At 37.8% G+C, this 27732-nt stretch overlaps 1 protein-coding gene across 7 annotated transcripts in view; it reads right to left on the bottom strand.

Moving 5' to 3' along the window:
- LOC114366518 (uncharacterized) overlaps window positions 1-22441 on the bottom strand; it is a 56742-nt gene extending 34301 nt beyond the window's left edge. For 6 of the 7 annotated variants that reach the window (XM_028323405.1, XM_028323406.1, XM_028323407.1 and 3 more), the window contains exons 1-3: window positions 22231-22441; window positions 20579-20766; window positions 19333-19428 (exon numbers count right to left, since the gene is read on the bottom strand). In XM_028323405.1, the coding sequence (XP_028179206.1) occupies window positions 19333-19428; window positions 20579-20766; window positions 22231-22402 (456 nt within the window). In that variant the 5' untranslated portion in view covers window positions 22403-22441. Of the gene's footprint in view, window positions 1-19332; window positions 19429-20234; window positions 20308-20578; window positions 20767-22230 lie in introns of those variants that run through there. The other variant, XM_028323410.1, reaches the window with a different exon arrangement.
- Window positions 22442-27732: the final 5291 nt, after the last annotated feature.

Genomic DNA, 27732 nt, shown 5'->3' with positions numbered 1-27732 from the left:
ATGGGCAATATCTCTATGAACTTATTTCTGTATCAATCAATCTCTGATTAATATTTGTATTTATGTATGTTTGTAACGAGTAAACTCTACAACTACAGGACCGATTTCAAAAAGTCTTTCAACATTAGAATGCTACATTATCTCTTGAGTAACATAGATTCCTGAGTAGCTTAAAATAAACTCATCGATGGCATCAAGTGATGCTCCTCCACAACAGACGTCAAAAGTACGTGAGCTACGGCCCTTATATCAGTCTTCAATAAACAAATCATTAACATAATTGCTGTTTGATAAACTATAAGCTGGAGTTATGATAACACCGCACTCAATGGAAAGTAATGAAAACTCTCAAAGGAATTTCCGTTTAGTTCAATAGCAATTTTCAATCGATATAGGCATAGGCTTGGATTAATGCTGTAATTTGAAATTTAAATATCGATAAAACGGTTAATCGATTTTTTCTATCAGTTTCCAATTATCTTCTAGCTAAAGCTTATTCCAGTCTGGTTTATTCACGCTAGAAACGAGGAACTATGAAAAGATAATCGAATATTAATAAATGTATGAGTATAACTAGAAATATAACCACATTTTGCCATCGCCGATCAAGTTTCTTCTATTTTAGTACAGCTCGTCGTGAAATTAACTGCCGTTACATTTAACAGGTCTTTTTACATAATAATCCCTAGATATTTTATTCGACGCTATCCCGAATCAAACTTAAGAAAGACACTAACAAGGAATACCAGACAACCGATAGAAGGATTATTTGAAAACAGAACTATACAAATATTGCGACATCATCATCATCGTTTCAGCCATGGGACGTTCTCTGCTGAACATAGGCGTCCCCCAATGATTTCCAGAATTGTCGGTTAGCATCGGCCGGCATCCAGCGCTTTCCCACAACCTTTATGAGGTCATCTGTCCACCTTATGGGTGGTGTCCACCCAACTGCGACAAAATTCAATCTAACTATTAATTTCCCCTAATGGTGACCTACCAATTTGTAATTAGGTGGACCAGCTAATTGGTTATCTCAACAGATCGCCATCCATTCACTAGCGCAGCGGTATTTGCTTGCGAAATATCCTGCGTACGCGCCGAAATAGTACTTTGTATCGTACCTTTTATTAAACTAGGCCTACACTTTCTGTATATTCTGGTCACCTCTTTTTTTTCATTCATTCTTTACAAATTAACATGTATTTGACAGGTTATACCCGGATTGGAAAAAGAGTGCTTGAGAATGATGAATCATAAATCGATTTTGGTCTAGTCTTAGCAGTGCTCTGGAAAATTTGTTCAGCCGCTATAATGAAAATACGTGCATAAAGAGCATGAAATAAAAATTAAAAAAAATCGTAGACGAAATTCATTAAAAAAATCAAGAGACCGTAGAAATAAGATAGATTAACGCAAGTCGGTAGCTATCACTGACATAGAACCGATATGTTTAACAAAACATCGACAAATGACATCGATGTGATCCCTGCCCTTCGAATAATGTTCAGTTGGCGTGCTACAAAAACGATATAGATCGATGTATTCGATTGTGTTAACGCGTGCTTGTGTAACGCTTAAGAGTTACAAGTCGCATAAAATATTCAATGATCGAATAGTTACAAATGTACAGACATGTAAAAATAATAATAACGATTTTGTTATAACAACTAATTAATACAATAAAGTGACCCGGTATTATTTAGGTATTATTTCATTAAAACGAGGTTTTATTAGTGTTGATTTTATTTCAAACTAGCTTTCCGACCGCGGCTTCGCCCGCGTGGAATTTTGTCTGTCAGAGAAAAACTTTATCGCGCGCGTCCCTGTTTCAAAAACCGGGATAAAAACTATCCTATGTTCTTTCCCGGGACTCAAACTATCTCTATGCCAAATTTCATCAAAATCGGTTGCGAGGTTTAAGCGGGAAAGCATAACAGACAGACAGACAGACAGAGTTACTTTCGCATTTATAATATTATAGTTGGGATGTAGAATCAATATTTAAAAAGAATAAAATGTACTAACTAACAATAGGCGCTCTATTGACCTATGATAATAAACCTTAAATTGACTGCATCTGGATTGATTACCTCATCATCATCAGACTCATAATATAGTAGGGAATTTAGTGCAAGAACCCCTCCACTTTGGTATAGAAGGCTCATTTTTGCACCAGTTGTTCTTTGGGTGCTCCTGAGTAGATTTCCGTCGGTAGACATCGGGAGCCCCCCCTGTGGTAGCAGGGGGAGGGGGGGCAAGTTTCCTTCTGCCGCGCTTCACTTTAAGGCCCATATCTTCAAAACTATGGGTATTAGGGCAAGTGTGGTGTCATTTTCGGATAATTAAAGGATGGCGAATTCATTTCTAGAACAAACTTTTTGACTTTTCATACAAAAAAATAGAAATATTGAGTAAAATTCACAAAAACCAAAAAGTATTTTTTTAAATAAACGTCGTTTACTTTTAAACCATTGGAGATAATCTAATAAAAAAAATATGTCCTGAAAGCTACATTTATCAGAATTATAAATATATACCATTGTATGGCACTTTTTTCGGAAAAAGTAGGTGAAAAAAATTTTTTCTTCAGGACACAGCGGGCGAATTTTGATGCGCGTCGGAAAAATATATTTATTTTATCCAAGAATTCATACCATTTGGTTCATAAGCAAGTAAAGATTATTATTTTAGAATTTATTTAGAGTTTCTGGCACATCATGCTACCATGATTTGTATTTTTTCTTCAATTAATTTTGAACTCTATGTGTAAGTCATAAGGTTGAAAATAGTTTAAATACATTTTATTATTGANCTGATAAATGTAGCTTTCAGGACATATTTTTTTTATTAGATTATCTCCAATGGTTTAAAAGTAAACGACGTTTATTTAAAAAAATACTTTTTGGTTTTTGTGAATTTTACTCAATATTTCTATTTTTTTGTATGAAAAGGCAAAAAGTTTGTTCTAGAAATGAATTCGCCATCCTTTAATTATCCGAAAATGACACCACACTTGCCCTAATACCCATAGTTTTGAAGATATGGGCCTTAAAGTGAAGCGCGGCAGAAGTAAACTTGCCCCCCCTCCCCCTGCTACCACAGGGGGGGCTCCCGATGTCTACCGACGGAAATCTACTCAGGAGCACCCAAAGAACAACTGGTGCAAAAATGAGCCTTCTATACCAAAGTGGAGGGGTCTCCATACAAATCATTGCACTAAATTCCCTACTAATATAAACTTTTTATAGGTTCTAAATCCTTCAGTTCTTTATTCTTTAGTTAATATTTAAATGCCCATTGGGGAAAAAATAAACGTTATACTGTGGTTATACGTTATTACTTGATTTACAATAACACAACCGGTATGTGACTATTCCCACCTCTCGTTCCCACCGCTGCAACTTCTGTTTAGCCAGATTTATGTTTAATACACCCTGTACAAGTGTACACACTGCGTGTCACATTTTCATTATTAAAGAAGAACGGTCACGCCCCATACAAAAAAAACCCAGACCCGACAGAAACGAGACATACCTCAGTTTTTTTGTCATGTCTTAATTAGTTAAATTATATATTTTTTATATTCGAAATCTATGTATAACACCAAAATATTACCCTTTGTTTTTGTTCAGGCGTTATACAAAAACTAATACAAAATGCCTATTTATCACCAAAATTGGTAAATGTATGTACCTAAATGTCTATTACAGCTGCTATGGAATGTATCTAGGTGACCTGGAGATACAGCCGGATTATACAGGGTGGTTATACATATGGAACGATAAGTGATCTCACTCGATTATTTCTAAACTATACAAGATATCGAAAAACTAGTTACTGATTCTGAAAGTGCTTCACGAGCTCTTTCAAATGGTACCAATAATAGGTTACAGATTATGGAAGCTGGTAACATTGAATTTTTGGATTTTGTAACTTCTCGTTTCCACCCTGTATAATCCGGCTGTATCTCCAGGTCACTTAGATACATTCCATAGCAGCTGTAATAGCCATTTAGGTACATACATTAACCAATTTTGATGGTAAATAGGCATTTCGTATTAGTTTTTGTATAACGCCTGAACAAAAACAAAGGGTAATATTTTGGTGTTATACATAGATTTCGAATATAAAAAATATATAATTTAACTAATTAAGACATGACAAAAAATCTGAGGTATGTCTCGTTTCTGTCGGGCCTGGGTCACAGATGACCGTTCTTCTTTAGTCCCGTCATACACAGACAGCACTAGCAGTTAGCCAGTGATCAAAATACACTCTTTCAGTCATGGTCACGACAAAATTTCACCGAGCTGCCAACTGCTCAAAGCAGTATAGAATACTACCATACAATACTACCTGCTTCAAATTGTCCATGTACAGCGGACCTTAGCCGACAATGATGTTGACAAATAAGGAAAGCCACAGGGTAATAACTTGTGGTTTCACAAATAATTACAAAAAAAATAGTTTTCATTTTAACTACAATACGTGGCATATGTATATCAATCACAAAGTGCAGTAATATTATAAAGAGGAAAGATTTAATTGTTTGTTTGTATTGAATAGGCTCCGTAACTATGGGACCGCTTTGAAAAATTCTTTCACCATTAGAATCCTATATTATTTCTGATAAACATAGGCGGTACGAAGTTCGCCGGGTAGTTAGTATAAAATAAGTTGATTACATAGTTTTCATCTTTATCTATAAAAGCGAAAGGTCACTGACTGATTGACTGACTCACTCACTCATCACGAAATCTCAGAAACTATAAGTGTAGGAGTCTCAAATTTTGCATGGGGGTTCCTTTTAGAACGTATGTGCTCACTAAGACGGGATTTTGCAAAATCCAACCCCTAAGAGGGTAAAACGAGGTGCACGCACACCAAGCCGCGGGCGGCAGCTAGTTTTAAATAAAATATGATATCAATCATGAATGACATTCATAATTAATCTTCTATTATGTTTGCACATTCGTATTGATAGATTCAATACCAATTATGAGTACAGACCACAGTACGTCAAGGTAAGCATGTAGGATTTTATTTAATTGTTATAGGGTCGAATTTGCAACAAAAAGTAGTCTAATATGTCGTCAACTGTACAGTCACGGAATGAAAAGGTTCGTCAGTTTTCAAATTGATTCCTTCAACGAATCGCGAGCACATAATACCTTTTGAAACTATGTTACAGAATAATCTCGGGTTAGAGAAAATAATCTTTAACTGTTCGTCAGTAAAGTTCAAAATTATTCAGATCAAAGTTGTTTGACAATTTATCTTGTCAAGAAGATTATTATGATTGATAAACTAAAACCTTGTTGGTTCAACCTGCCATTATTATTTCTATTAAATAAAAAAAAACTATTGTCAATTGCTCAATGTAATCATTGCATTGCACTGATGGGATAGAAAAATAAACAAGCAAAACCTTATTCGTTAGCAAACGTCATATTTATTTAAATGTTAGCAGCACTGTTTCTTGCACTGTTATGTTGGCAGGTTTGACTCTTACAGTACCCAGTGCAAGCGAAAACCGACACTAAGGTGACGAACCTTTTCATTCCGCGACTGTACATACATTCATAGCAGCAAGGAAAATATCAATGATGTAACGTTATAAGTCGGGAAATTGAATTGAAAATGGAGGAAATCCCGAGTGCTTCATTCTTTTGCCCGTTTTCCTACTGCGCCGATAAGGCATGTTGTTATCGCAGCCATTTTATAGGCATTGGTGCGTTTTATGAAACCTTTCATTTTGTATTTCACTAGCTTTTCCCGCTTTTTCGTTTCGTATAGGTCTTCATCGTGCGATTCCCTTTCAAAAACCGGGATGAAAACTAATTTGTGTTTCCTCTTTAACAAATTACATGTATAAAATGTAATTTGTTAAGGTATTAAGGAAACATCAATTACACTATCTATTGATGAAAACCGCATGAAAATCCGTTCAGTAAGTAATTTTTAAGTTAATCGCAAAAAGAAAGAAATATAGAGAGACGCCATGTGGATAGAGCAAGAAAACACTTGCTGATGTTATTGCGCTAGTTCTAAAAATTCTAGATGAACACGTTCTCAGATATAATTTAAATATTGCTCCAAGTACTACTCTAAAATTATAATAAAACTAAATATTTTAATAGACATTATCTCACGCAAATATAGTGTTTTCAAACTAGTAAACAGCAATTAGTTTATCAGAAGTGCAAGACCTGACCTTAGTCAGTATCGGTCGGTGTCATGACAAGTCAATTTAATTCAATATCTATATTACGGAAAGGGTAAATAGACTAATTTAAAAATTGATACTTTAATTAATAGTAGGTTACAAGATCAATATCCTATTCAATTAATATGGATAGTTTGTAAGGATGGATGTTTGACCTTTTCACGCAAAAACTACTAAACGATTTTGATGAAACTTCACAGTGTTCTTGTTGAAACATCAGAATAACACATTATAGGCTATAGTTTATCATGATCAATTCATTTAGTCTACACTGCAAGAGCACCGGTCCTCTCTAATTTACCAGAGGCAAATGGAGGACTTGGCCTACAGTCCCTACGCTGGCCTATAACGATATTGTAAAATCCACGCGGGCGAAGCAGCGGGAAAAACCTAGTTAAAAAACACGCAGAGGAAAATAGACTAATTCAAAAATCGCCTAATAATAATAAAGAAAGAAAGAAAGAAAGATAATTTTTTTACAATGGACATCACACAAATACAGGCAATTACATAGACATGACAGTGGCACCACAGAATAAGTAATAGTACAGGTACAGAAGGATTACTCCGCAAGACGATTTAAATAAATGCCAGTCTTGCTACGACGCGATACAGTGGAATTCAGCTCGCACAGCACTACGTACCTACAATTTTATTCACCTACAAGTTTTGTCTCTTTCTATCGCGTGCCTCTGAACTCTTCTTACGCTGTTAGGGTTGCTGTCTAGTAGTGTCTAGTAAAAAAATAATTAATCTACTTATTTGTAATGAGGTACGTATGTAGGTAAGTACGCATTCATTATGGAAAACCTTGGGAGAGGCCTTTGTCCAGCAGTGGACGTCATTTATTTTGGCTGAAACGAACGAACGCATTCTGAGCAGTAGTCATGGTAGGTTAGGTTCCTATACTATCCTAAGAATTATTGATTACCTACATGCCGGATTATACAGGGTGGTTATACATATGGAACGATAAGTGATCTCACTCGATTATTTCTAAACTATACAAGATATCGAAAAACTAGTTACTGATTCTGAAAATGCTTCACGAGCTCTTTCAAATGGTACCCATAATAGGTTACAGATTATGGAAGCTGGTAACATTGAATTTTGTAACTTCTCGTTTCCACCCTGTATAATCCGGCTGTATCTCCAGGTCACTTAGATACATTCCATAGCAGCTGTAATAGCCATTTAGGTACATACATTAACCAATTTTGATGGTAAATAGGCATTTCGTATTAGTTTTTGTATAACGCCTGAACAAAAACAAAGGGTAATATTTTGGTGTTATACATAGATTTCGAATATAAAAAATATATAATTTAACTAATTAAGACATGACAAAAAATCTGAGGTATGTCTCGTTTCTGTCGGGCCTGGGTCACAGATGACCGTTCTTCTTTAGTCCCGTCATACACAGACAGCACTAGCAGTTAGCCAGTGATCAAAATACACTCTTTCAGTCATGGTCACGACAAAATTTCACCGAGCTGCCAACTGCTCAAAGCAGTATAGAATACTACCATACAATACTACCTGCTTCAAATTGTCCATGTACAGCGGACCTTAGCCGACAATGATGTTGACAAATAAGGAAAGCCACAGGGTAATAACTTGTGGTTTCACAAATAATTACAAAAAAAATAGTTTTCATTTTAACTACAATACGTGGCATATGTATATCAATCACAAAGTGCAGTAATATTATAAAGAGGAAAGATTTAATTGTTTGTTTGTATTGAATAGGCTCCGTAACTATGGGACCGCTTTGAAAAATTCTTTCACCATTAGAATCCTATATTATTTCTGATAAACATAGGCGGTACGAAGTTCGCCGGGTAGTTAGTATAAAATAAGTTGATTACATAGTTTTCATCTTTATCTATAAAAGCGAAAGGTCACTGACTGATTGACTGACTCACTCACTCATCACGAAATCTCAGAAACTATAAGTGTAGGAGTCTCAAATTTTGCATGGGGGTTCCTTTTAGAACGTATGTGCTCACTAAGACGGGATTTTGCAAAATCCAACCCCTAAGAGGGTAAAACGAGGTGCACGCACACCAAGCCGCGGGCGGCAGCTAGTTTTAAATAAAATATGATATCAATCATGAATGACATTCATAATTAATCTTCTATTATGTTTGCACATTCGTATTGATAGATTCAATACCAATTATGAGTACAGACCACAGTACGTCAAGGTAAGCATGTAGGATTTTATTTAATTGTTATAGGGTCGAATTTGCAACAAAAAGTAGTCTAATATGTCGTCAACTGTACAGTCACGGAATGAAAAGGTTCGTCAGTTTTCAAATTGATTCCTTCAACGAATCGCGAGCACATAATACCTTTTGAAACTATGTTACAGAATAATCTCGGGTTAGAGAAAATAATCTTTAACTGTTCGTCAGTAAAGTTCAAAATTATTCAGATCAAAGTTGTTTGACAATTTATCTTGTCAAGAAGATTATTATGATTGATAAACTAAAACCTTGTTGGTTCAACCTGCCATTATTATTTCTATTAAATAAAAAAAAACTATTGTCAATTGCTCAATGTAATCATTGCATTGCACTGATGGGATAGAAAAATAAACAAGCAAAACCTTATTCGTTAGCAAACGTCATATTTATTTAAATGTTAGCAGCACTGTTTCTTGCACTGTTATGTTGGCAGGTTTGACTCTTACAGTACCCAGTGCAAGCGAAAACCGACACTAAGGTGACGAACCTTTTCATTCCGCGACTGTACATACATTCATAGCAGCAAGGAAAATATCAATGATGTAACGTTATAAGTCGGGAAATTGAATTGAAAATGGAGGAAATCCCGAGTGCTTCATTCTTTTGCCCGTTTTCCTACTGCGCCGATAAGGCATGTTGTTATCGCAGCCATTTTATAGGCATTGGTGCGTTTTATGAAACCTTTCATTTTGTATTTCACTAGCTTTTCCCGCTTTTTCGTTTCGTATAGGTCTTCATCGTGCGATTCCCTTTCAAAAACCGGGATGAAAACTAATTTGTGTTTCCTCTTTAACAAATTACATGTATAAAATGTAATTTGTTAAGGTATTAAGGAAACATCAATTACACTATCTATTGATGAAAACCGCATGAAAATCCGTTCAGTAAGTAATTTTTAAGTTAATCGCAAAAAGAAAGAAATATAGAGAGACGCCATGTGGATAGAGCAAGAAAACACTTGCTGATGTTATTGCGCTAGTTCTAAAAATTCTAGATGAACACGTTCTCAGATATAATTTAAATATTGCTCCAAGTACTACTCTAAAATTATAATAAAACTAAATATTTTAATAGACATTATCTCACGCAAATATAGTGTTTTCAAACTAGTAAACAGCAATTAGTTTATCAGAAGTGCAAGACCTGACCTTAGTCAGTATCGGTCGGTGTCATGACAAGTCAATTTAATTCAATATCTATATTACGGAAAGGGTAAATAGACTAATTTAAAAATTGATACTTTAATTAATAGTAGGTTACAAGATCAATATCCTATTCAATTAATATGGATAGTTTGTAAGGATGGATGTTTGACCTTTTCACGCAAAAACTACTAAACGATTTTGATGAAACTTCACAGTGTTCTTGTTGAAACATCAGAATAACACATTATAGGCTATAGTTTATCATGATCAATTCATTTAGTCTACACTGCAAGAGCACCGGTCCTCTCTAATTTACCAGAGGCAAATGGAGGACTTGGCCTACAGTCCCTACGCTGGCCTATAACGATATTGTAAAATCCACGCGGGCGAAGCAGCGGGAAAAACCTAGTTAAAAAACACGCAGAGGAAAATAGACTAATTCAAAAATCGCCTAATAATAATAAAGAAAGAAAGAAAGAAAGATAATTTTTTTACAATGGACATCACACAAATACAGGCAATTACATAGACATGACAGTGGCACCACAGAATAAGTAATAGTACAGGTACAGAAGGATTACTCCGCAAGACGATTTAAATAAATGCGAGTCTTGCTACGACGCGATACAGTGGAATTCAGCTCGCACAGCACTACGTACCTACAATTTTATTCACCTACAAGTTTTGTCTCTTTCTATCGCGTGCCTCTGAACTCTTCTTACGCTGTTAGGGTTGCTGTCTAGTAGTGTCTAGTAAAAAAATAATTAATCTACTTATTTGTAATGAGGTACGTATGTAGGTAAGTACGCATTCATTATGGAAAACCTTGGGAGAGGCCTTTGTCCAGCAGTGGACGTCATTTATTTTGGCTGAAACGAACGAACGCATTCTGAGCAGTAGTCATGGTAGGTTAGGTTCCTATACTATCCTAAGAATTATTGATTACCTACATGGTCAACATACCTTTCAGCATCTTTGGGAAGCGAAAAAAAAGATAAATACCGGTAGATTTCTTTTCGAATTTAAACACCCGAACGCCGCACAATAATATTTCTTTCTCTTTATGTTCATTTTTAAATTATACTTCGATCATAGAATTAGGTACTGGGTAAATCCGCGAAACAGTAAAAAACTTATGTTCCGATCGATTAAAAAAAAACTGTTGTAGTTCTGGTAAATTAAACTTCTGAATAACGATTCGTACAAGTTTCCACATAAGGTGCCATGATCCATATTGATTAAATACTTCAAGTTATTTCGATAATCAAGAAAACACGCACTAAACGTCATTAACATCACAGTAAAAGTACTGACCTTTGCCGTTGTCTTTTAATTTTTTTTACTTTACCNAAAAAAAAAAAAAAAAAAAAAAAAAAAAAAAAACATACGGGTCGAATTGACCTAACCTAACCTAACCTAACCTAACCTAACCTAACCTCCTCCTTTTTTTGAAGTCGGTTGAAAAAGAGTAAACTGAGCAGTGCCACCCATTCACCAATAAGATGCTCACTGCAACGGGACCCCACTCAGCGATTCACGACAGCAATAACGATCAGTGTTCAATTAAATTCACACTAATTTAATCGATTACACTTCAATTTCAAAATAAGCGCATGCGCGTGTTTTTGCATATTTTGCGATGCGGCTGCTTTGAGCACGACTGCACGAGAAGCTACAAACTGAAGCACCTTATGCTGTTGTGATAGGGTTGAATTTTGCAACAAAAATGAAGGTATAATTTGATGTGCTGTCACTTGAACTACTGATTTCGTAATCGACGAGAGTTGACACAATTTATTGACGAGTGTTGCTTTGTGATGACAAACTACATAAAATCTGTTATTTGGTAAATTATACTAATTGATGTCAGATATGTTTTTCCGAAAAATGGAGCAATATAAAATGTTTGTTTGTATGTTTGTTACAGACAACCTCAGAAAGTAAGTAGGTACTTACAACTACAACAATACATTAAGTAGTGATTGTAAGTTGAGCTATTCTTGGGGTATTTAAAAAGAGTTACAGTACTGTTACGTAGTAGAGTTTGAAGAGCGGGCGAAGCCGCGGGTGGAAAGCTAGTGAGAATTTTGTCTGTCACAGAAAAACTTTATCGCGCCCGTCCCTGTTTCAAAAACCAGGATAAAAACTATCCTATGTCCTTTCCCGGAACTCAAACTATCTCTATGCCAAATTTAATTAAAATCGGTTCAGTGGTTAAGGCGTGAAAGCAAGACAGACAGACAGACAGAGTTACTTTCGCATTTATAATATTAAGTAGGGAAGTGGGGATCACAACTTCCTTAATACATTAGTAATACTATTCCCAGTTACTACACTATTGTTAACTGTCAAATAACCCTGTCTGAATACAACTGGCATAACTTAGACAAAATGTATCTAAATGGAATGCGCATGCACATTTTTCGCAACTCCAAAGACGCCCTCTGTATTTTAAATTAAGAAAACCAAAAGCACACTCATTAAAATTATTTACCGCTGAAATGACATCCTGCCTTTAATTGCAAGCTTTAACGGCTTTTTAATTTTAACAGTTTTTTTCATGGTCATAATTATATGAAAACACCGCTGTCAGTTCAGTAAAGTTGTTTGTGTATAGTTAGGGCTGATTTTTCAACCGTCGGATATCTTTTATCTGAAGAATAAAATTGACACTTTTACTTCACATACAGAAACTGACAATATGCCAATTTTTTCTTCAGTTAAAAGTTATTCAATGATTGAAAAATCGGGTTTAATAAACTAAAAAACTATTTAAAAAAATACTTCAAGTTCTATATTAGTATAAATGTAGGCCCTTTCAAGACACTTTATACACGTCCCAATAAAGCTCATTCTCAAATGCTTAAACTAAAACGTTTGTTTTTATTTGTATAGAGAACAATAGTGTCTAGACAAACCTAAAAAGGATTTAGGACGCTACTTGGATCAAATATGTAATTGCTCAATAATGAATAATAAATAAATAAATAAATAAATATGCATTCATAGATCTACCACACAGGTTGTATTTGAAACAGAACTTGAATTGAATCTTCCAAGAAAACAAAAGGCTTGCAAAAAATAAACAATCCAGCAGTCACAATACCAGTTTACAGACGGTATAACAAAACAACGATCAAAATTGTGATTTGTCAAAATATTAAAATTAGATCTAACAAAATTCTGAATTAAGTTTATACCTAAGCTATGTGAGCATGATTTAATTGAAAAAAATCCGCAAACCATATTAACTATCTTTTAAATTAACAAAATCGTACAAGAAAATAATCAAAAATAATAAATACCTTCTTTCAAAATCTATAAATACACAAACACAATTCGAAACTAAACTTTATATCACCAAAAAATAAAATAAAAAAGTTTGTATTCCAAATTCGAATTTCAGATTTCGCGCGCAACGTTTAGGCGCGCAAGCACACGCGCCGCGCGATGTCGCAACTGTGGACTGGCCGGCGCGTGCGCAGAACCCAAACATATGCGAAGGATAATGTTGATAAATAATTAGATCATCAAAGTAATTAAATTAACTGGTGAAAAATTATAGGACAAGGTTATTTTGACAGACAAATAGTAAATAACGTGTTAATACCTAAAATGCATTGTAATCAAAAAATATTGTAAACTTCATAGAGTGTCAAAGAATTCGTAAAACTATGTTAAAGAATTATGTATTTTACACTTTCTTGATGGGACCAAAGGACGAAAAAAGCTTTATTTTGGATTTGATAAGCATAGGAATACTATTTACAATAAATATACCAAAATGCACGAAAATAGCAAGCATATCTTGTGGTCAGAATAGTTCGTAAATAAAAAATATTTAAAAAAAATATAAACCCTATTATTATCACAAAAGTAAATAATATGTAATGATGTGTCATAGCAGTCCATTTCATAGCATTATAATCATAATTTTATTCACAAGATTGGCAAATTTCTATGACGCGCATTGAGCGTGTGGACTGCGCCTACGCACCTACGCAGTATTTGGCTTTAGAAGGGCATTCAACGTTTAGCTACTTATTCGCCGAAGGACGAGGCCCTTGGCGTTAAAGGGCGTACTGCGCGTTGCGAAACACGTTTTATTCAATTATACTATAATAAATAGAAACGGCTGTCTGTAAAATTTTCACGCTTATTCCACTAAATCGATTGAAAAGAAAGATATGGGTAGAGATTGCAATCCGGATTATTCGAAATTCGAAAATATCTGAAAAATCCGGATTTTGAGCATATAAAAAAATCCGGATTTTGACTTTGAAATCCGGTTTTTTCGAATATTTTTACCCCAAAAATTTTATCATAAAATCATAAACAAAAATATCTATTTGATGCAACATGGATGCAAAACAAGCGAAGTTTTGATTGAACGCACCCGCACTTCGTCGCACAACACTCACACCTGCACTGTACCTGCACAATGAAGCGTCATGCCGCATGCGTAAGTGAATTCGCTAGTCGGCCAGTGAGTTTTATACGAGACGCTGATTCTGAAACACCATATCGCTGAGTTTTAAAGAGCAGCTAAATCGGCAAATATCCCTTGAAAGTGTAAGTCATCATCATCATCATCATCTCAGCCATAGGACGTCCACTGCTGAACATAGGCCCCCCCAATGCTTTCCATGTTGCCTGGTTGGTAGCGACCTGCGTCCAGCGCCTTCCTGCTACCTTTATGATGTTATCGGTCCACCTTGTGGGTGGACGTCCCACGCTGCTTTTTCCGGTACGCGGCCTCCACTCCAAATTCAAATTCAAATTATTTATTGCATGTCACTCCAGACCCTNGGGGTGATTGTGGAGAAATCCTTAAAAGAGTTCTAAACAGGTTGTTGGCTATACCGCCGACCATTTAGCTGGGTTGATGATGGAGTCAAGAGGTGACCATAGGAACTCTTAAACGAAACGGCGGAATCGCATCGAACTTGGGTTCGTTGGATTTGTCTTTTCGAGCACTTTAGTGCTAGATGATGCCCAGGGTCCTGATGATGGATTCGGGAGGTGGCCATAGGAACTCCTAAACGAAACGGTGGAAACTCATCAAATTTGGGTTTGTTGGATTTGTCTTTTCAAGCAAAAGTGCTAGATGATGTTCAGGGTCCTGATGATGAAGTCAGGAGGTGGCCATAGGAACTCCTAACCGAAACGGCAGAAAGTTATAGAGTTTGAGTTCGTTGGATTCGTCTTCCCGAGCACTTTGGTCGTAAATAATGACCAGGGCCCTGAGATTGAAATACAACTTAAAAGTGTAAAATAAAATTATAATAAAAAAATTAGCTCCCCTGGCCTACCTGGAAATCTTTATAGACTTCGGACAGGTCTGCCGTAGTAAGGACAATCTGTTCAGGTGTCAGGTGGGGATTCTTGGGTGGATCAAACTTGGAGTGCAAGTATGGTTTTGTTCCCCATTCGACGAAGCACATGATGTCGTACCCTGCCTGCCCAAAAAACTGCAAGCAGGAAGATTTAATGAAGGCTACTGACAACGCCACTCTTGTGGCGGAGTTTTGGGCTGGTCGCTGTATAGGTTTTTTATCGACACGACAAGAAAAAGAATAAAAAAAAAAATATTTTATAGGTACAAGCAAGTTTTTATTCTGAAATGCAGTTGTACTAAAACGAAAAAAAATAATGCAAGGTTCAAATAATTTCGAAATTTGTAGCGCAAACCGAAAATAAGAGGAATAAATTCCATGCGTGATAATAAAATAAAACACTTTTCTTCAAATACTTACATCTTTTTGAAAAAAAACTACGTTTTATTTAAATTAAATTGATGGTTTAAAAAATTTACTCAATATTCGAAAAATCCGGATAATCCGGATTTGTACGTAACACAAATCCGGAAAACCGGATTTAACAAAAATCCGGATTTTGCAATCTCTAGATATGGGGATATAGGATCTTTTTTTTTAAGTTTATTAGCAATTTGTGTTGCGCAAATTACTAAATAATAGTCCCATTAGCCCCTCGTGGTAAGCTAAATAAGCTTGTGTTACGAGTGGGCTCACCACAATAGTCGAGCGGCGGTGGGATTCGAACCCGCGTTCCTCGGATCTCGAGTCGGCCACTCCGACCCCTTCACCGTTCGGCTATAGTGGCCATAAAACTATAGTTTGAGAGTTGCAGAGACATGAAATGGTGCTAATCCCGAAAATTATCTCTGCTATGGTAATAACTCAATAAAATGTTGACAATATAAAAACTTTAAGAGCTTGTACGTTACTGTCAAGTGTTTTGGAAGAGGAAACGCGCGCCTTTCTTTAACAAGGAAATGATAATTAACGCGGACAAAAGTGCTAATTTAGCTATGAATAGGACTAACAACTTGATTTTTTGTTGTAGATTGTTATAAAAACCTTAAATTGTTACATTTTGTATATCGTGACAACCACCTAACATAAAGTGAACCATAAGTTCGCGGTCCATTTTGTCCTGTTTACTTTTTGATAATAGCTATTTTTAGAATAATAATCCACCCACGCCACGCCGCCGTATCATTGTTTTCGTAACTTCAAATGTTTTTTTTTCTGCAGATGCAGAACAAGGCAGGTATTTGACCGCAATCGCACCTGATGTTTAGCGAGATGCGATTCCGCTAGCACTTTTCAACTTCTTTCAATACTACAAACTGACAAAAATAAACGCTGTAATTTATTATTGTTCTTTTGTACTTACATTTTTTTTTTTTTCAATATTTGCACGACTAATTAAGTCAACATGTGGACATGCCAATTGTAATAATAATATCTTGTAAAACCATGTAAAAGCAAATAAATATTTCTGATTTCTGATTACATAATAACCCCGGGTAGGGTTGCCAGGTCCAAAAACACAAAAGCCGGACTCTGTGCTGCTCATGAGTGGGTACTATCATCTTTGAATGAACATAACATTATTCTGTGGCTCGAGTTTCGACTGGCGCGGCAGCCACATAAAAGCCGGACAGGCCGGACAAGACAATATTTGGCCGGACAAGCCCCTAAAAAGCCAAACATGTCCGGCTAAAGCCGGACGCCTGGCAACCCTACCCGGGAGTAACAAAAAAAAACAAAATAAAATCTAATAAAAATGCAATAAAACAATCCGTTTCTCAGTGCGTCAATAAAGTACGGCAAATGCAAATTCTCTATTTTCTATTCGCATTTCGCACACTTGGCCTCACGATCCGAGGCCGCCCGTGTTGAGCGATAAACAACTGAACTTCCGAATAATCTACATTTACGACTAGGTTCTTGAAGTACATAATGTTCGTTCAATATTGTAGTAGCTATTGTATAGTACAGTAATAGACATGCCTCTGGCGGTTTTGATATAATATGCTGAGCGGGAGTACCTTTTTTCCAGAGGAGAACCACTCTGCTCCGTTTTGGTGGAAACAACCCGGTCTAAGGAGATTTTGTCTTTTCTCTCTTGAGGTGATTCTTTTGTGTAACTTTCTGTCAAATAAAAACGATTATATTCTATTCAAGTAAGGGAAGATGAAAGAACATTAGCCAGCAAAATTGAGATGACTACACTTGAAATATCATTATGTGAGACTTGAGAATTGAACCTAGTACCTTTAGGTGGACAGACTTCATCAGAAGAACTAACCAGACCATGAAGACGTCATAATGGAGTCAGATTCCAGAGATGCTCTACCTATTTGATAGCAAATATTTGGTCTATGGTTTAAAACAAATAGTACTTGGAACATCCAACCAAAGCTGTACCATGAATTCGCACCTCGCTAAAGTATTTCCCCGTATGACTAAACGCAGCGATGGCTTTTTCATTATTTTATTTGCGGCAAAAGCAAATAAACCAAAACCAAAGCAGTAAGAACGAAGAACTTAAAACAGTTAGAACGTTTAATTTAACCATACAAGCTTCCTTGTTTTACAGTAAATTTTTCAAGTGCTCTTTCAACAAGCTCTACCTGGTGGTATACAAATACAACATTCTAAAAATTCTATGTCCACCTGACTAATTGGAAGTTAGTTAAGATAAGCAGTTGCTTTGTGATTGAGGATTCCTGGTGAAGCATTTTACCTCCTCCAGCCTGATTAACTAATTTTCATCAGCTGAGACGCAGGCCAAAAGTTTCGATAAGATAAGGTAGCCAGTTCCTCTCAAGTTGAGGATTCCCGGTGACGCTTTTTTCCAATATCGACCTGATCATCACTTTCCATGGGGTAAGACGCAGGCCAAGAATTTCTCCGTAGTTGTTATAAAAATACAGTACGACACTATTTCAGCAAAGACAATTTTCACAAACAACATAGTCAACTTAGTATTCTCATGACATATCTCATATGTCGGAGATGAAAACTATTAAGCTATCAACCAACATAGTAGGTTTGTCGTGCGATAATTCGTTTAATTGTGCAAAATTATGCGATTAAGTTGTTCGTCTCGTGTCCAGGAATTGAGGAATTACTTTGTAATGATGTTTGGAACGTGGAGGGATGCGTGACAAGCGGTACAGATAGCAGAAAGTATTATGGTACCGTATGCAGTTGGAATACGTGCGATATTGGAATAAAAATATGTGATGTGTTGTCGTCTGTACAAAAGACAGATTTAGAGAGATAAGGGAAATGACTACTCATACTTACGTCTTTGTTCCGTTAGCAAGTCATTTATTTTCTGCAAATAGGCTTTTAAAAAGCGCTTTTAAAGTGGCTGTATTCTCAAGATATTGCGTTTCTCGAAGTTTATTTTATGCATTGATATTGTTTGAATTAAATTAGAGTCTTGAACATGATTGTTTAACTGTCACTGTATAATTTCGAATTTAACAGCTAGAAGTAAGCATTTTCTAAACACCTAATATTATAATCGACCTGTATTTGTTTACTGGATGAACAGTATTTTAAATTAATTTTAGTAAGTTTTAAAAAATATATTATCGCAAATAGGATGGCAAAAAAAACCTGGCCAAACTATTATTAAATAAGATATTGAAAACTTTATTTCAATTCTGATTAATTTCGCTGCATGACATATCAATCCAGCTGAGTAAGTAAACGAAAATTCAACACATAATTCACATAAGCCTGCCTCATAATATTTGCTTATGATTGTGAGATGAATACCGTAAAATTGAAAACGTTTACTTGCCTATAAATTCTTTTAAATTAACGTAAATAAAGTTTTTACCGAAAGTTGGTGTAAATAAGATTTTCACGCAGGAAACAAGAAATGCGACTAATAGCGCCATCTACAGTTCCACCTTTTCAACACATGTATCGTAAAATAAATGCATTGTATGCGCACGCACACTCATTAGGTTCGGCATGTTGTCGCGTAGTACGCGATACACGCGATAGATGGCGTTAAACACGATTATTAGATTTCTCGCTGTAATTTTAAAAAAGTACTATAGGCATCTGATACAGACAAATTATTATTAACTTTATTATTCGGTTCAGTGGCGGCGTAGCATGGGTGGGCGGGCACCCGGGGCGATTACATTTATCTATATAAATAAAAATGAATTGCTGTTCGTTAGTCTGATTAAAACTCGAGAACGGCTGGGCCGATTGAGCTGATTTTGGTTTTAAAATGTTTTTCGTAGTCCAGGGTAGGTCTAAACGGTGAGCAAATAAGGAAAAATAGCTATGGCTTAGTTATTGCCTTTAAGGCGGAACAGAGTTCGCCGGGTCAGCTAGTAAATAATATAATTATACTATGTACATACCTCTGCCCAGAAGCACACGATGAGCGAGGAGCCGGACATTAGCAGCGGGTAGTACGCCGAGAGCAGGCTCGTCGCCCATCCCTCCTGGAACGCGGACTGAAAACATATACTACAGTCAATATGTGGTTCGGAACTAGGTAAACATTATGTCTGCTTCAATATCGTTCTATGGAGTCTGTATTAGTGCACATTGAAATGCGCGTTGACTTTTACGGGTCTTGAATTCGCGGAAAATAGTTTAAATTCAAATTCAATAATTTATTTGCTAGAATACCTACATAATCACATGCTCGTTTTACAAAGTAGATCTAACCATTTTTTTGTGCTGACCTGAGCAATTGCTTTATTCGCTTATGGGTTAATCCGGCTCTGCATTTCAAGCTCTTAGACAAGCTCTTAGATCAATGGATTTGGCCTACGCTCGCGGCGCTCGGTACTCTGACCATATGGATTATGCAGCCCTCATCATCATCATCATTTCAGCCACAGGACGTCCACACTTATGCAGGCCTGATGTTCGCATATTTCTCTCATAGTTACGATATCCACAGGAAGAGAGGGGGTGGTTCTATTCTACTACTGGAACCACACAGCTTTTGGAATCAATCTAGAAGAGAGGCATTCTTACTGCCCCTTGCAAACTTGACCTCCACTGGTTTGGTTTTTATTGGCGGTCAAGCTGTAGATCCTGGCTACACAGGAGTTGCAGCGGTGGGAACGAGAGGTGGGAATAGTCCCGTGCGCCTTGCATTCTTTACTCAACTTACCGGAGACACGAAGGAAGCCCCTCGGATGAGCGAGGCCAGGAACGCGACGAAGTACAGCATCTTCTGCGTGGTGACCTTGCACCTTCAGCCGCCGGTACTGGAGACACCGACCGTCAGCTGTCTCGGACCACTCACCGGGGACACGAAGTAAGCCCCTCGGATGAGCGAGGCCAGGAACGCGACGAAGTACAGCATCTTCTGCGTGGTGACCCTGTTCGCAGGAACGTGGGCGCCTTCAGTCGCCGGTTTTATACTACTGCTGCTACTACTACTACTACTGCTGGAACACAGCACAGCATTTGGCATTAATCTTAATGGCATAGAGAAGAGGAATTCTTACTGCCCCTTGCAAACTTGACCTCCACTGGTTTGGTTTTTATTGGCGGCCAAGCTGTAGATCCTGGCTACACAGGAGTTGCAGCGGTGGAAACGAGAGGTGGGAATAGTCCCGTGCCCATTACATTCTTTACTCAACTCACCGGGGACACGAAGTAAGCCCCTCGTATGAGCGAGGCCAGGAACGCGACGAAGTACAGCATCTTCTGCGTGGTGACCTTGCACGCTCGCAGGAACGTGGGCGCCTTCAGTCGCCGGTATTCGGCGACCACGCAAATTGTCAGCTGGACTGCGCAGATGAACGCCACCACCAGGAAAATACCGCCAATGCCTGGAAGGAGACATTGATGTCATTATTATCGTCATCAGATCTTTTGGTCTCGACTGCAGGAGTACTACGCTGTCTAATTTATCAGGAGCAAGTGGGGACTTGGTCTTGCTGAGGTTATAGATTCCGAAAGAGTAGATAGTAGGTGAATGCAATGGAAAAAAATCACAGAGCTTGCATAGACAGGCACCGTCAAGGTAGGTCCCCTCACTGCTAGTTTCTGTGTCTTATTTCGCTGTGTGTGGTCAGCCACTCTTGACATGGGTAGTAGTCCCATGGCTTATGTCTGAGTGCTGTCAAGGGGGTGTACTCACAGGCGTAGTACTGCAGCCAAGGCAGCCCATGGCTTGTGTCTGAGGGCTGTGAACGGAGCTATACTCACAGGCGTGGTAGGAGAAGTTGGGTGCGGTGCACTGGTCGCCGGCGTAGCGGATCTCGCACAGGCAGGTGCCGTTGAGGCAGTCCCCGCGGCCGCTGCAGCCGAAAGCACATCCTTATTGCTTGTCTTGCTGTCAAGGGTATACTCACAGGTGTGGTACGAGAAGTTGGGCGCGGCGCACTGGTCTCCGGCGTAGCGGATCTTGCACAGGCAGGTGCCGTTGAGGCAGTCGCCGCGACCGCTGCAGACGAGGCAGCCCCATGGCTTGTGTCTGAGGTCTGTGAACTCAGCTATACTCACAGGCGTGGTAGGAGAAGTTGGGCGCGGCGCACTGGTCGCCGGCGTCACGGTAATAATATCATACAGTATTGTAACTTCATATAAACCGACGAAACGCGAGTTTTCCTTCGAATTTCAAATCACGGGACGTGGTCGAGATCCAGAAGTTAGGGGTGTCGCGAATGTGCCGAACGGACGTCGATGGCCTAGTGTTGAAAATGACTAAGGTGATTGAATTTGACTGACCGTCTTAAACGATCAAATTTGTCAAAAACTAGTCATTAACTGTCAAAAATGGTCATTTTCAGTCAGTTCGATTTGAAATGAAAATTATATTGTATAAAACCAGCTTTGGTCCACGACTTCGCCAGCCCGAAATTAAAGTAACAGGTCATTAAGTACTCATTATGATTAGTAGATTCAAAATTATTTTAGTATATTTTTTAAAATTAAATCTAGTAATCACAAAACAACACGCATTTTTATCCTATTCCATTCACAAAGTCTTTTGTTCGTCTAAATAAAAAAAAAATTACAATCACAAAACTAGACAGAAATTCTTAGTGGACAGATTTAATTTGAATGGGTACCATAAGTGAGCAGCCCTATCGCATGTTGTCATACCGTGACGTACCGCGGGGCTGTTGACATTTATTTCAAAAATATGGCCGAGTTGGAATACTGTATAGATAGTATTACCGTGCCGGCGTAGCGGATCTCGCACAGGCAGGTGCCGTTGAGGCAGTCGCCGGCCGCTGTAGCCGAGGGTACATCCTTATTGCTTGTCTTGCTGTCAAGGGTATACTCACAGGCGTGGTAGGAGAAGTTGGGCGCGGCGCACTGGTCGCCGGCGTAGCGGATCTCGCACAGGCAGGTGCCGTTGAGGCAGTCGCCGCGGCCGCTGCAGCCGAGGGTGCAGCCCGCGCCGCGAGCCGCCGCCGACATCACGGCTTCAGCGTAGTACGCTAGCAGAGAGCGCATTTTATGCGCAGCGACGGCGCCCGTCGCTTTTTAAGACTGGAATGGAAGAAAAAGTTCTTGTTAGCATGGAATAAGGTTGCTTTTTACCCGACTGCGCGACGCAAAGGAGTGATGATGTGTAAAAAATTCATGTGGTACGATCGGTAGGACGAAGGCCGTAGAGCCACGTGGCCATAAGGGGAATGGCAGAAAAAGTCCTTGCGAGCGTGAAATAAATTGGCTAAAAGCATGCTTAAACTTCCTTTCACTAAAAACCTGTACTGGGAGAACTTAAAGATCTCTGTCATGTATTCTGAAATCAAAGGTATATTAGCACACCGCGGAAAGCTAAGCCACGTGGGTGCTCGTTGCTGATCCAAGTGTCATAATCTGGCAATATTTCTGTTTAATTAACAGTTATTAATAATAATCATAATACAAATTATAGTTTTTTTCCCTGATGATACAAATTGTTGCATCACCCTGACCAAGCCCACATTGGCATAAAATGCAACTATCCTATTCAATAAATGGGTGCAGAAACTTCTAACTCCTAAATCTGCTTTAATTTATGTCCCAAACAATATTTTGAGGTCACCCAAATCGAAAAGATCCATTTGGACTAAATATTAACCACCACTTAAAATAATTCAAATTCAAACCATAGATTAATCATAAATTCAATAGGCCAGCATTATAAATTGGAAATAGGTCGTGGAATATTTCATGACCCACATCGAACTAGAAGATAATAATGCTGATGATACAGTAGAAACTTCCTCTATAATGTAGATTGTAGATGTTAAAATAAACTCACAAATGAAGTAAAACCGTAATCTGACTCCAAGTCATACTCAGCTTTTGGCATTATTATTTTTTTCGTCAGGAAAATACATTAATTTGTATACCCACCAGCCGCGGGGGCAGTTAGAGGGTTATGTGGGGTTCTCCCTGCCAGAAGGGCAGGGCCTACCCACTAAAAACCTGACGTTGCCCTCGGTAGCCATATGAGTCGGGAACGCGGGACATCAGTATTGGCGTTTTGTCTCAAGCATTCGTCCGCGTACTCAGCTTTTGGCCTAGTTTGACTTAGCTCCTTCAAAGCGACTTCCAGGGGGGGTCCTCTGGGTATACCCATGGTGTAGTAGATTATGATTGTCTGAACACAAACTTCTACTTAGAAAAAAGTTGTATTGTTTTATTGACAACGGTTGAAAAGTGAAGTTATAATAAACTAGCGGTCGCCCGCGACTTCGTGCGCGTGCACCCCTTTTACCCCCTTAGGGGTTAAATTTTGCAAAATCCCGTCTTAGTGAGCACCTACGTTCTAAAAGGAACCCCATGCAAAATTTGAGACTCGTAGCACTTGTAGTTTCTGAGATTTCGTGATGAATTAGTGAGTCAGTCAGTCAGTGACCTTTCGCTTTTAAAGATATATAGTCTGGTCCGGGAGCACGTAGAATTTTGTCCATTCCGTGCTCCCGGACCAGACTATAGATGCAAAGCGTTTTTAGAAAGTTGTCGATCTCTTGTGTTAGGTCAGCGCCGTGATTATCTAATAACATTTGCTCTAGTTATGAGACCTATAATTTTGTGATTATCCAACGCTTCTCTATTATAGTCCACAGCCGGAAATAATGGATAGCCTACATTGATATTAAATCACTGTTATATTACCAGTAACAGCCTAGTAATAATAAGTAGATTGTAATAATCAGAAGAACTAAATTATGCTCTATTTGCTCTATTATTACACAAATGAGCTGAACAAATGAGTTTCTAAACACGAAATAAACCTAGCGACACCGAAAACATTAACTTTTGAAAAGGTTGGCACTCTGACATTTAGCGAATACTGATTTTGATGGGGAAATAGATTATGATTTCGTAGTAATCACCGAATTACATGGATGTCGGTAATCAATAACGACCATAAAGAGGGCCGACCCCAAATAAAATGGGAATGGGCCAGGCAAAGTAGTAGTAGTAATCACCAAAAGAAAAAAACATAAGTATGACTTCGACACTTCAAACACTTGTGAGATAAGAAAAGATTGAGTTATCTTAAATGACATTAGGCAGAATCACCGCAAAGTAAACAAAGAGATTGATTAAATCTGCAATACACTATAGACCGTGACTATAGTGTATCTCCATATGTTAATATTTGTTTGCACGGATAAACCTTTTGGAGATTGGATATTTGACAACTCTTTGTCGACGGAGATTTAGAGGTATAGGGAGGAACGCATCATGGCCGATTTAATCAAGAAATTCAAATCCAAAAGCCATTGAAAAAATAAATTGTTTCCAAATAAATAAAATGTAGGACATGCGAAAGATCCACACGGACGAAGACAGGACAGAAACTAGTAGGATATTCACATAATTATCTGCTTTTGAAAATATAAACAGTGTTTTAGAATAGACAAATAAATCACAGGAAGGTTTTCCGCAATCCACGAGAGAATCGGGCTGAAGCTAGAAATGTAATCAAACAAAACGACAGAATCTGTATTTACAATCGCGAATGTTCCAATATTTATGAGACGTACAAAGACACGTCACACTACGTACTTTTGTTGTAGACTAAGAGCTAGTGAACGCCAGACCTACGTCTAATGGTATAACGTTAGTAGAATTACAGTCTATTGAATATACAGAAAAAGCCACCGTCAAAGTTAGACTTACGTTATACCATAAAATCTGTTTTTTATGTATAATATTTGGGCAATAATTAGAAGTATTTTCCCCAACAGCCAGACAGTTTTGACAGTTCCAACTTTTGCCAGACAGTTTTTTTAGGGTAGCTCCCAAAGCCACCATGACCCAAACTTCATAATTCAGCAAAATTATATCCTATATTGGGAGCATACGCTGACAAACTTTCAGCTTTTATAAAATGACGTAGGTCTGGCGTTCACTAGCTCTTCATCTATTGTAAAATAGTATCTATCGCCACTACATAAAATACCGCAATATTTAGCTTTATACCTGTCGTCTGTATATCTATTAAAGCAACAAAACGTAAACCGGTCCGTTTGGCATCACAATTGTCATGAATCACAACTTCCGACCATTAAGTGCCGGAAAAATGCTAATTATTTGCAAACTCAAGACCTTGCTCGGGGACGTTTGCTTAACCGTCTATTTTGTCCGCTTTTAAAACGGGTTTAGTTTTAAATGGCGTTTGATGTCTATAGAAAAATATAGCGACTCTTCAATATGTGTTACCATCATCATCTTCAGTCTTAAGTCTCCACTGCAGGACACGACCCTCTCCAAACTACCATGGTATGTCACCAAATTAGGTAAATGAAGGACTTCACCTATACTCCCCTATACTCCTTTTGTTTTAAATGGTGTTTCATGCCTTTAGAACCATCGAGCGACTCTTACAGTTTGATATCATCAACCCCCCAAGACAAGTGGCAAAATTTAACAGTTGTAATGTCAAAAGGCCTTACTTGACTTATGGTCCTATGTCCCCTAGATGGGGCAGAGGGCGTCCACAACCGTCCTCCATCTCGTTCGGTCTTGAGCTTTGAGCAAAAGGCAGCAAAAGGCCTTAGCTCCGGCGTTTTTTGTGTGGAGTAACATCGCTCCGTGAACGTAAAGAAAAAATAGGCACATATCTAGACCTAGTGGTCATTAAATCTCTAATGCAGGAGCACGACCCTCTCCAAACTACCATGGTATGGTAATGGTACCAAACTAGGTAAATAAAGGACTTGACCTACACTCCCCTACACTCCTCACCCTGGCCAGATAGATTGAGGAGGGTAATTTGATAGCGAATCTCCAAAATGAACCATATGGAACATCTTCTTCTTCTATCATGTGACTAAATAATAGTTAAATTCAAAGCAAATTGCGAAATAGATAATCTGTGCGCTAAAATAAAATACAATGACATGTGTGTAATGACTTTTGAGTCAAACAAAAACATTGCGGTTTGCTTTGGTCGTTTATTTTGGTGCCATCTTTATAACCTCAGTGACCTCATTAAATATTTTTTTTATAATAAAATGTGTTGTATTTATAATAGTTAATGCGTAAGGAAGTGCCCAAACAGGCACTGCCCTTTAACCGGCGCGCGCGCACCGCGAAGTGAAATGTGTTTATGTAACACATCTCGCCCGAGGTCGTTGCACCGCGCTCTATAATTACTCTGCCTGTGGCCTTCTGGCCGATGACAAAGACAATCAGTGACGTCACAACATGTGCTAGCATCGTGTTGTGGACGCTAAAACAAAGGATGACCGATAATAAAGCCCACTCGTAATTTCGAACGCGAATTAGAATCGAATGCTTCCAAAATACGACTCCGAATTAAAATTCGAGTCAGTTAAATGGTATTCAATTCAAACATAGCAATAGGGAAAGTTCAAATGTCATTTTGAACAATACTTCTATTGTGTTGTGGAAAACTATATAGCTCTACATATTTGCTGGATTCTTCAATGCACTAACATGAATATAAATATATGCGTTCCGTTGACTCTACAGGGTGTTAGGTAAATGGGTATATGAGCCGACACTAGCCCATGTTAACATGGTCAAATAAATGGTATGGTGAACTCAGAAAATTTATATCTTCATTTTTGTTATTTTAATTTTCATACAAATCTGAATTTATAAAATTTATTTTGTATGAAAATTAAAAAAATTACAGACTACCACATTACTCCTCCACAATTGACTTTGAGATCAATCATTTTGTAGTTCTTCCTTCATGCTGAAGACTGCATGACTCTGAGAATAAGTAGCATATGCTCACGTCTCCAACAATAATGACAACTCTATTTGCCTTTCAACGAAGACAATAAAATCTGTATGACAAATAAGTCTCAAGTTGGCACCGATGTTTTATGTAATTAACAATTTATTTCTAGAGGTTAGACAACCAAAAGCTGAGTGTAGCCAAACGTGGAACACACGTGTTTGTCTCGTAGCAAATAATAATGTAAATATTAATTAAATTCAGGTGTCGAACACAAAACAAAACACATTATGAATTAATTATTTCGTAGTAGAGTATCAAACAAACTCAGCGAGAACTTTATATAGAAGCACAAAAAATTAAATGACAATAGTGACTGAGTTTCTTGCGCTGCTTCTTCTCAGCACTGGCCCATTTATTGTCCGAAGCAGTGGTAGGGTTAATACTGGGACGTGTAAAAGTGCTTTTTAAAAGCCTACGTGCATAAATAAATGAGTGTTATGATATGAATTTTACTGTGGCATCATATATCTCCTAGAAAACTCAAGTGTATGCCTGCCTATTTCGAATAGAAAACTCAATAATTCTTTCAAATACGCCTACTAGTTTAAGTTTTAGCTAGACAGCA

Source organism: Ostrinia furnacalis, unplaced genomic scaffold (genome assembly GCF_004193835.3).
Source record: "Ostrinia furnacalis isolate ACB-3 unplaced genomic scaffold, ASM419383v2 OfSCF0636, whole genome shotgun sequence".
Classification (NCBI taxonomy): domain Eukaryota; kingdom Metazoa; phylum Arthropoda; class Insecta; order Lepidoptera; family Crambidae; genus Ostrinia; species Ostrinia furnacalis.
This window is presented reverse-complemented; position numbering and strand designations above follow the sequence as displayed.